The following is an 11,124-nucleotide window of genomic DNA, read 5'->3' as shown; positions in this document are numbered from 1 at the left end:
CGTGCTAGGTTGACTCTCAGAGCAGAGGGCCTTTGAAAAGGCAGTAAAAGCCTAACATCCTCCTGTCCAAAGATGCACAGAGAAGGGGACAGGTTTACAGCCAGGTGTAGACCAGGCTGTGAATGTTTAAATTGCAGTTTAATTTCAGTTTTTTAAAGGCAGCTCTTTGGGCATGTAATTCTCATTACAGATTAATGCAAATACAGATTAAATGGGGAAACTAATTCCCCAATCAATTTTGAAAATTTCTGGCAAAATTAACAACACATTCTCATTGTAATCAGTCAAAGACTTTGTGAATGTGCCGAAGTGCTGGCTGCACGTGTGTGTTCTTCAGTAATGTGTTCACAGTGACTTAAATAGGCCAAGGTTTGACGCAGAGTCTTTGGAGAAATAGCATTTCTCTCACTGGTCAAGTTGAATACCTGAGTTGATGGTTAGGTCACAGTAATAATTTACTATCTCTTATGCAATGCCACCCAGGGAGTAATCCCCACCTTCCGAGTGAAGTTTCTGCTGAGGCTCCTGCGGGGCAGGCTGGAGGTGGATCTCGACAAGGATAAGCTGCTCTTCAAGCACATGTGCTACGAAATGGAACGGCTCCATAATGGTGGTGATGTCACTTTCCACGACGTGCTCAGGTACTCCCAGATTTTGTCTAGGTTTGCACAAGGGGTCGAATAGCCCGTGTTTCTCTAAAGGCTAAGAGGTGTCCTGTTAGGTGTGGGAGAATGCAAGACTGGTAACCACAGTGGGACTGCTATTTAAAATGTACTGAAAAAATGGGATTTCTGTTTTTTTTTCCCTGCAGAAATATTAGTGATGGAAAACACAGGTCCTAGGAAACCAGCTCTAAGAAATTTTAGCATTTTCATTTGAGCTGGTCTGTCATAAGCAGCAGTTCTGTGTTTGTGTATCCCAAGCAATGAAATGTTGTCCCTGTCTGTGTAGCAACATGACAGTGAATCTGACTAGAAATAAAATAGAGATGACAGCATTATCCAAGCATACACACTTAGGGTAAAAACAAACAAACACAGCAAACCACCACAAATGCTCTAGTTTTTTATACTTCAGTAACTTACCTATATTGGATGGCTAGATGTGGGTGACACAGGGTCTTCCTTTGATTTGAGCATCACAAATCTCTTCCAGAATCATCTCAGCGTTTTTTAGCTTCAGATGCAATTTTATTGCACACACCTGAGTTACTTATTTTTGCACTAAAATGTTAAGGATGAGGTTTGATTTTCTAAACAAAAAGGTAAGGTCACTAGAATTTAGGAAAAATAAAATCTATGTTTCTTCCAGCATGCTTTCGTATAGATCTGTTGATATCAGAAAAAGTCTTCAACTGGAAGAGCTACTTGCTAGGGAGCAACTGGAATATACCATAGAAGAGGAGGTGGCCAAGCAGACCATCCGCATGTGGCTGAAGAAGTGCCTGAAGCGAATCAGAGCAGTAAGTGAAGCTGAAGCAGGGGCTGTGTGGTTGCAGAAACTGCACTGTTCCACAGTGCTGGAATCTGCTGACACTGTGCTTCATTTACTCTGGAGTCACAATAATATTTATGTGAAGAATTATGTAGCAGTTGCTAACTCAGCAAAAAAAAAAAAAAATATGTTACAGCTCTATTGAAAGTGCTACAAAAATAAGCATCTTTTGAAGTCAAAAACTGTCTTCCTGCCAAAAATGTAGCTGTCTTTTCAATATAGCAGGAAAATTCATGTGCGGAGACCAAAGTCAAAGGAATAAAGAAAAAACAATGTAATTTGATGAAACCCCATAGGCCTAATCCTTCCTCACAGAACATAATTGTATCATTTCTTTGCCTCTGCCAGCCGAAGATAGAGTGATCAGTCACCAGCAGATGACTCTTCAAATGGAACCCATAGCAAGATAGATCATTTGAATGAGCCATTACAGTAACTGTGTGTGCAAATAAGCAGTGTGTACATGCAAATTAGGTATATGAACCATGGCACACAGTAGCTCTGTCTATGCCAATAAATTAAGCAGGGCCCAGGCATTGGCTCAGGACTGGGCTGGGATCATCAATAGCCATTAGCATATTCCTTGGCACAGTTGTGGCCCGTGCATGCTCATACTCTCCCAGACCACCACTATAGGAGCACCACTGCCCTCCAGGAGTGGGTCAGTGTGAAGACTGCTTCCAGTAGGCAGTGGTTGAAGCTGTCTTGTGTGGTAGAGGGAAGGTGAGCCAGATCATACAAGTCCAGGCCTCTTACTTGGCTTCAGCACTGCAGGAAATCCCAATCTGTTTAATCTTCTAGTATCAACCTAGCCAGTGCTTCTGGATTCTGTTTACACAGTGCTTTTGATTTTCAGAAACATTTTTGCTTAGCATAGCTACAATAGATGCTGAGTGAAGTTTGTCTTAGATGAACTTCGTATTTAAAAGTTCTAGGAAATTTGAATTAAGTATTGCAGTTATTTTCCTCTTTTCTTCCAAACAAACTCCTCCTTTTATAAAAAGTCACCACCTGGTTGCCTTGATGACTGATTTTTCAGCTACTGTAAGGCTGAGTCCAGGTTTTGATGCATATATTTTTTATTTTTATCAAAGCTTACTTCTTGTTGGTGGAGGTTTTCCATAGAGATCTGTGAACATGGGATCTGGCTTTTTCTGTCTGTAAATTTGTAAAGACAAGTAACTAGACAATTGGAATGTAATATACTTTCCAGCTGAAACATCCATGTTCAAGGCATATTCAGTTAGCTTCATTTTGCTCTCATCTCTGTAATAATAAAGGCAGTAAATTTAATCTCAGCTCTCAATTCTGAGTTTGTTCAACTCTGATGTTCATTTCATTATGATATTGAATTACACTATGTTAAAGTAAATATGCTATTCATTTCACTCTAATAATATGGTTCAGATCATTTCACATTATATGAACCTTTTATAAACTGAATGTCATTATGAAAGTTAATATATATTTTCAAATTCTCTTGTTAGTCTCTTAAGTCTCTCTGGAGGGAGCATGTGAAAACTACCCAGCAAAGTGAAACCCTTCCTAAGGGGTGTTTATTTTAATTTAGAAGAAAATTAGATTGTAAGATCATAATGGTAGTGCTTTTGTTTTTCTGTTTGTACTGTATGTATGTCCATACTCAGTCCCAAGGTTTCCACTACTGTTTTATTCAGTCCTATTGACAGCCTGTTCCAAAGTCCATGAAATAAATAAGATTTTTTTTCATTGCCTTCACCTATTTCTTAGTGTACCTCTACCAATTCTCTTTTATTTTCCTTTGCAAGAACTTTTAGCTCATAAATTCAAAATGCTACGTTTTTAATATTTAGGTTTAAACCAACAATTGAGCAACTTGCCTGCCACTTAACGTGGGTTATGTTTCAGCCTCTATTGACTACATAAAGGCTAGACATATGCTGGAAGTCACTTGGTTTAAACAGTGACCATCTTGTAGATGTAGCTTTGTCAACGAACGTAATATCCAGATCTGGTGCTCACTGTTTGAATATTTAGAAGACATTAAACACAAAAAATGTCAAACACTGTTACACACCAATGAGAACGTTTTCGTTGTCACATATTGTACTTTGATAGAAACAGCAGCAGTCGTGCAGCATTATCCATAGTCTACGAGAGAGTCAACAGCAGGAGCTGAGCCGCTTTCTGAATCCTCCCAGCATTGAGACAACACAGCCAAGTGAAGATATGAATGCTGTTAATCAGGATAACAGTGCACAGCCAGAGGTATGTTAACCAGGAGATTATCAGCTACTCAGGACAAATTTGGAAAACTTCCATGTTTCTTAGTTGTTCTTTTGTAAACATCATTTCAGTTGGAAAACCTGAAAGCAATATCTTGTTTTGCTTCAGTCTTTGCCTTCAGATGTAAAGGCAAGGTGTTCTGAGGCAGCAATTGCCCAGCTTAGTTTGCTGTCTTGCTAAAGGGCATACTCAAGCTGAACAGCTCTGGCAGCACTAACTTTCAGCTCTAGCATGATCTGTGCACAGGCTCTAAAGCAGTGTTTACACGGAGAGTGGTAACACAGCGTGCTGGCTCCTCTGAGCAGGAGTCCTGGGCTCTTCCAGGGTAGGGAGTGAAGAAGGTACAACAAAAGGACTCTACTGTAGACAGCAGAGAACAATTCTGTACCCTTCAGTGGGACTATGTAATGGCATTGAGCCCAAATGGTATTTTTATTTTTTCACATTAGTAGTAGTTTTCTGGGGCAGTTAAGAATAAAAACTGTGCTGCATTACTAAATGGCAATATGTTTTGTTTGTATTCGTGCACAAAGCTTGGAAACAGAGTAGAAAGAAAACCTTTCTTGGGGTTGTACCCCTGCAATGGGGAACTATGACTGAGGTTCTTTTCTCTCTGCTCAGACGAGTAGCCAGCAGCAGCTCCTTAGCCCGACACTTTCTGACAGAGGTGGCTACCAACAAGACTCTGCAGATGCTGGGAAACCTCAGCGGAAATTTGGACAATGGCGTTTGCCATCAGGTAAGTGAAGAACGTTCATCAGTAGAGTCCCCACATGCCAAATCACTGCTCTGCAATAACAAGGCCATGAGAAGTTTCATGATTCAAGGTTCGACCTCCCACCTGCTGCTTGCACGCACATCAGGACTTTTCTACCCTCATGCATGATGAAATACAGCAATCTCTCCCTTTCCTCCATGTTCTGAAAATCTGGAAGATGGGCCCAAGCATTGCCATGGGCAGGTGCTTGAGTTTTTTTACTTTTTCATACCTTCACTCAGGATCTTTGGACTTGAGGGCTGTGCCATCTGATGTGTTTGGATAGCATCTTGGAATGCATCTTGTGCATTTAGGGTTCTCTTTTATCATGTAAAGCACAGTGAAAATTAATGAAGTTTTTCCTTCAGTAGTAATAATATAAGTAATATTATATTACTTGTAGTAATATAAGTATTCTCTACACATACCAGCTGTATGATTTCTACTTTACACCATAATAATACGTTTTTTTATATCTTTACTTCAGCCACGATTTGGCCAGGTGTACAATCAGCTTTCCATTTATTCTTTCAGAAGCAAGAAGCATCCTCAAGTTATTATAGTAACTACAGTCCACTAGAAAAGAAAGGCTAGACTATACCTTATGGAAGAGTGCTTATAGGAGTGTGGGAGAGTACAGTCTGAGGCCTTATTAAGTTTTTATCCCAAGACCACTCTCCGTCACTTGAAATAGTCTCTCTTAAAGTGCATATTGACCTCTGCTGCCTGCCACACTTGTGACCAGCAGGTTAGATGTGTGCACATCAACCTGCCTTCAAGTGTCATCAGTCAGTCCTATTCCAAATCAGAGTGCTGCCTTCCAAGGCTTCCACTGTTCAGACCCTAATCATATCTGGGTGGAAGCAGAAGAGACGGACGTGCTCTGAGTACCATTAACCCTACTTTTGTCACCAGAGTAAGCAGGACAGCTTAATAGGGAGCTTTCAGTCCATGTTTTCCACTTAAATGTCACTGAGCAGTGAAGATCAACATTTTGTTGGAACAGAGAGAGAGAATAAAAGAGGGAGCATGCTAAGGAGGAATTGTACTACTGCAGGCAACTGGATAGGTTTTTCAGGTGAGGATGAGGAATTCAGGGTTTCCTTTCTTAGCACTGATCTTGCCCATATCACTCTTTAATGTATCTCCATGGACAGTCTCAGAAAAGGAGGGTAACCTCCATGCACAATACAGATAAGCAGATGTTAAGTAGTCTGTCTCCAACCCAACAAGGACATGTATTTAAGATTGTGAGTAGCACCATTAAGACCAATTGCAGTTTTTATATACCTACACAGGTGTTCTAGTGCTTTCCTAAAGCCATACCAGCACCTTGTACTGCCTTCCACCCCTAGGCCGTGATTAAATATTCCTAGGTGTAGATGCTACCTCTAAATGCACTTTTCTCACCCTTTTTTTGTCACTTAACCAATTTCACCATTTTGCGAGGGGGTCAGCTCATGTAAATACTGCCTAAACCATTTTGGTTCCAATTTGCCAGGTTAGAAAAAAATCTATTGCATCAGCTATCCCAGCAGAAGGAAATGAGGCACTGCTCAGTTAAACTGCCTTCCCGGCAGATTAGTGGGAGCAGTGTGAACACATCAGAGCAAAGCCCTACACTTTCTCCACTAAATCTGTTTTAAGCTGCCCCAGTCCACCTGGTTCTGTATACCTGAATTCTAAACAAAGATGCTCAAGGAGCAGGTCCACTCTAATACAGAACTTTCTGTTTCATTTCGTAGCCCCTAAACCAATAAGCCATTCAGTGTCTTCGGTCAACCTCCGCTTTGGTGGACGTTCAACTATGAAATCTGTTGTATGCAAAATGAATCCCATGTCTGATGCTGCTTCGTGTGGATCAGAAGTCAAGAAATGGTGGACGAGACAATTAACTGTGGAGAGTGATGAAAGTGGAGAGGACCTTCTTGATATCTGAGAAAAATTTAAGTCATACTGCAACAACAGTGACCACTTCAAGTACAATCTAATTTTCTGTGTTTAGAGTTGAAGATGCTGTGTGATGTATGATTTCTTTAAAAGCTCTGTCATAAATTTTTTCAAATGCTTATCCTTCTGCCATATGAAGCATTGCACACACTTATATATTAGAATTCACCTCTGTAGGTACTGATTGTACTTTAATAAACCTGTATACAATAGCAGTCCTAACAAAGCCAGACTATATTGCCTTTTGCAGACAGAGCATTGAAAGATCTCCTGTCTTCTGCAGCTACATAATGAAAATATACTTTGATATACACACCTCTGTGGTTTTCTTCAACCTGTACCGTACTTTTAAATGGCAACACTTCACAATGCAGAAGTAATGTAGTTCTTCTAGAGTTTTCCCTCAGTTCTTATTTAGTAACATTTCTTTAGAAAGATTTTATTATTCACAAATGACCTGAAGAGGTCAGCACTGACTTCATGTTCAAGGGAAGTATTTTTACAAAAAGTACAGACTCTGAATTACAATTCTAAGCCTTTTCTGGACCTTTTTTAAAAATATGCAAGATACAAGATAACGTTTTAAAATCAGAAGGTGAAGGATTGGCTTTTAAAATGTAAATATCTTTCAAGTTTTGGTTATTATGCAAAGAGCTTGATTTTCATAGAGAAAATGGGGGTGGGGGGTTAAAAAAAAAGGAAAAAAAAATCAAATGTGCATTTAAGCATTCAGCGTGAGACTTCCATGTGAAAAACATGGTTTATGCTTCATTTTCAGAATATTCTTGTTACATATATGTATGGTGTCATTCTCCTGTTAATTGGGTCCCATTTCCTTGTGTAGTCGTAAGATAACTTCCTCCTTGTCTGTGTGATAAAAATTAGCATGTTGGGGGTTCTAATTACAGAGTAGTATTGTATGGCTTTTAAAATACAGTTCAGTTTTGCCTGTATAGGTAGAAGTGAATTTTACTTACCCATATTACTACTCATGCTACAGCCCTGCAAAGCTAAGGCATGACACTGTACTGTGGTTAAGTCCCTTTATCCCTTTTATCCCAATGCATCCTATTTGAACATGCTAGCCTTTTATTTTATGAAGGACCAGTAGTGCTACATTATCACTGGTGAAAAAAACCCTCTTTCTTACACAGAAGTTTTTCCAGTGAAAGGCCAATGCTCTGCAGATATGGAGGTGGAGAAGAAAAGCTACAAAATGCAGCGGTGTTTGATAGTTTTAGAATTTAAGGCTGTCTAAAACTGTGGGTTGAAAGTTCTGTTCTTCCTCAGGGAAGAACTTAAGAGTTGGCATATTTTGTAGCTCAGCCCACAACTGCGTTTTTTAGCATAGCTGGGACCTTTTTGTTACCATTGTTTCCTATGGAAATGGTAGGTTGCTCTAACGTGGCCGAATGTGAGATCTTGTAAGAGGCTCACAGTTAATGTACATCACCACTTAAAAAAAATAAAAAAAAATATATCCTTTAAAAAGCAGAAAAAAGCCAGTGCTTTGTGATGTTTTCTGATCAAAATATTAATGTAGAGTGGTCAGAATACAGCATTGTTTTCACAGAGGCTTTCACCATAAATGCAAAATTAGTTTTGTCCATAAAATAAAATTTTCTTGGCATCTATCAATGTTTTGTTCCCTGCATATGGTTGAACTTCGTTTAGATTTTTCTTTTAAAATAGTCACATTGAACACATCTGTATTTTGTGGTTTCTTTATGTGTTTTGGGGTATATTTAAGTTTAAATCTAATCAGCTGTAACTCTATAGTAACAGAATGTGAGCATTCTCTCATTTACTAGATGATGAACCATCAACAAAACTCCATATGCAAGTCCATTCTTCTGTGTTCTGTTTTGTGCTTAAGTTGAGCGTTTGTATATATGACAAAAAGGTAAATACTGGATTTATAAAAGATAGCATCTTTGAAAGTTCAATAATATATTGAACTGTGGATCTTTCTGAATCATTCTTGCTGCAAATCTTCTTTTTAAAAGATCTGGCATTTTTTCCTTGCCTTACAGTACTCTGTCAATAAAAGTGAGTTGATTTAAGCAATATTCCTCCTTCTGGTTTTCTTTGTAGCTGCATTCACTATAACTGGCTCATCTGTGATAATGCTGTGGCTAGGCGTGTGGTTTCTACGGGATCATTTAAAGAGATACTTTCAGATTTTTCGGTGAGAAGTCCAGCAACCAACTTCATCAGTACTACCATGAGGGCTCTCAAAAAAAAAGGGAGAAAATCGGATTGTTCATTATTTATTTTTATTTAACCCACTTTGTTTTAGAATATGTGTGTGTCTGTGTGTCAGGGAGAAATTTTTGGTGAAAATACTGTAATGGCTTCTTCCAAAATACTGGAGAGCCCTAAAACATCTTGTTTAACTGACAAGCTGGCTCTGAGAAAGCAATGCTCACTCGTTTATTCCCCCATTTGATTATTTCAGATATAGGAAGTGAAATGGAGTTACAAAGGTATGAAAATAGTATATACTAGAGCACCCAGGCAACTAGGTTAAGGTGAAAATCTCCTTAGTATGGCACCCTCAGCATAATGCACAATTGCACATGAAGATGAAGAAGCAGAGAAGGGAGTTGAAGAGTGTCTGAAGTTCAAAGAGCCTGCACAAACAATGGAGAGACACGGAGAGGAAACAGTGCATCAGGAAATCAGAGTCAGGCCAGACAGCCTGAGAGAAATGTTCAAACAAGAACAGACCCTGGACAAAGGTAAACAAAAAATTGCCTGCGGAATATTAGTACCCACAGTGCTCTTGACTCCTGGAATTAAATCCAGTTATCCCATACAGATGACAAGAGGAAAGTGGTTCAAGTCCTTTCCATCCACTGAGAGAGCTCTGTTCCATTGGAAGCAAGTTGTAAAAGTCTTTGTGGTTTGAGTGAAAGTATAGTGCATGTTGCCAGTACTCAGATAAAAAACGGCTTGTGGGAAGGCTGTGAATATGCAGCAAAGTTATATCTCAGTGTCATTCCAAAGTCAGGTTAGATTTCAGATAATCAGTTTTGTAATGAAGAAATTAATAACCTGAAACCATTTGATACTGGAAGATATCCAACTGAATTAAGAGCTAAAAACATTAAGTACATTTTTATCTGGCAAGCTGAAAATGCCATCAATGTTTTAGCTAATGAGGACTATCAGGTTTAAACATCATCAAAATAACATTACTTTCATTTGTCTGCGTTCAAAGACCAGTGTCACAGCTTCTGAGAAGCCAGAGATTTAGATGGCAAAAGCAAGTGAATGATTTTATGAGGATCTTTTTTGTTCTCTTCTTTTATTTGTAACATGCCCAGAGCTCTTGTTATTATGCAGATAAGAATGTCCACGAATAACTGAAGCAGGAGAAGAGTTCACAGTGTTGTCTCGGTACACTTGGAGCCCCAGCAAACAAGACATGTGCTAAACCTGCCATCCAAGAACACATACTCTGCACTGAAAAGTTTCCGCTAGTAAGAACAAACACCAGCCTGAGCTGTCAGTCAAAATTACCAAGAGGATTATCTCAGCCTCACAAAATTTAGCTTTGGGAGGGTAAATCTACTCCTTCTGTTGAAGGCAGTTTAGTCACACCGCAGAAGAACTCGCTGCGTTGCGTATGCTGGCGCTGGGAAGTTGGCTGCCCTGCTTTGTTCAGTTGCTCTGCAACACAAAGGGAGCTTCACTAGAATTCAATTAACCTTCCTCTTCATCCCAAGGGTGCTAGTGTCGGACCCCATTAGCAGCTGTTGCCCATTGTTCTCAATGAAGAACCTCTAAGCACCAAGTTATTAACCCATCAGTGAGCTAAGTGTACAGGCAGTGGCATTTTATCCCCTTCCACAGGTTCCTGTCTCAGATACTTATTCCAGTACCCTTACTGGTTTCATACTTCTACCTGACTTGCATATCTACACTGGGGAATTTGGGTAAATTACTCGGGCACCTACAAGTGTGCTTCGTAAAAGGGTGGCTTACTGGAAAGGCAAGAAATATCTTAAGTACAGGTGAAAAAAAGAGATACAACAACCCACCCCCAGTCTGAAGAGCTGTTGGCCTTTTCTTTGTGAATTCAAGCAGCCTCCGCCATGGCACAAGCCTCCTGTGTCCCAGCCAAAGCTGGAAACAAACTGGTTTATACCAGATGATAGACATCACTGAGTCCTAGAGACTTGAGCAGTCGAGTTCTAAGTGGATCATGCACATGATGAAAGCCACTGCAGAGGGACTGCTGTTGGTGAGTACCTTTACCCATGGAGGTAAGAGAAGAAAGTTGGTCCTTGAGTTCATTGGCAGAGAAACTGGATCTCACATCCTCTCTCATGCCCTGTATTCTGGTTTTATTTTAGCTTTTAGTCTCCAATTGCATGTGAGGTTGACAGTGCCTTGGCATATTCTGCATTCTCGGTACACGCCACCAAGAAATGGGGGATTCAACACAGCTACAATTTCATTATAACACATCTGATGCCAGTTTACAAGGGTTGTGAGTCTTTTTTGTCTCAGGACCCATTCCACAGGCCTACTTGTTCCACAGGTCATGTACTTTCACCTCTCAGAATTTTAAATTCATACCACTAGGGAAAAGGGAAAGGGAAGGGGAAGGGGAAGGGGAAGGGGAAGGGGAAGGGGAAGGGGAAGGGAGC

General features: G+C 39.9%; 1 protein-coding gene across 1 annotated transcript; it reads left to right on the top strand.

The window, feature by feature from the left end:
* Positions 1-483: 483 nt before the first annotated feature.
* Positions 484-7,095, top strand: LOC103777118 (sodium leak channel non-selective protein-like; the record flags this gene model as incomplete). Its single annotated transcript, XM_008944658.1, has 6 exons — positions 484-641; positions 1,327-1,462; positions 3,592-3,741; positions 4,381-4,498; positions 6,262-6,541; positions 6,874-7,095. Coding segments are annotated over 5 exons (756 nt in total), but the record flags the coding sequence as incomplete, so codon positions are not given.
* Between the last annotated feature and the right edge of the window lie 4,029 nt (positions 7,096-11,124).

Source organism: Merops nubicus, unplaced genomic scaffold, assembly GCF_000691845.1.
Source record: "Merops nubicus isolate BGI_N331 unplaced genomic scaffold, ASM69184v1 scaffold2907, whole genome shotgun sequence".
Classification (NCBI taxonomy): Eukaryota; Metazoa; Chordata; class Aves; order Coraciiformes; family Meropidae; genus Merops; species Merops nubicus.
This window is presented reverse-complemented; position numbering and strand designations above follow the sequence as displayed.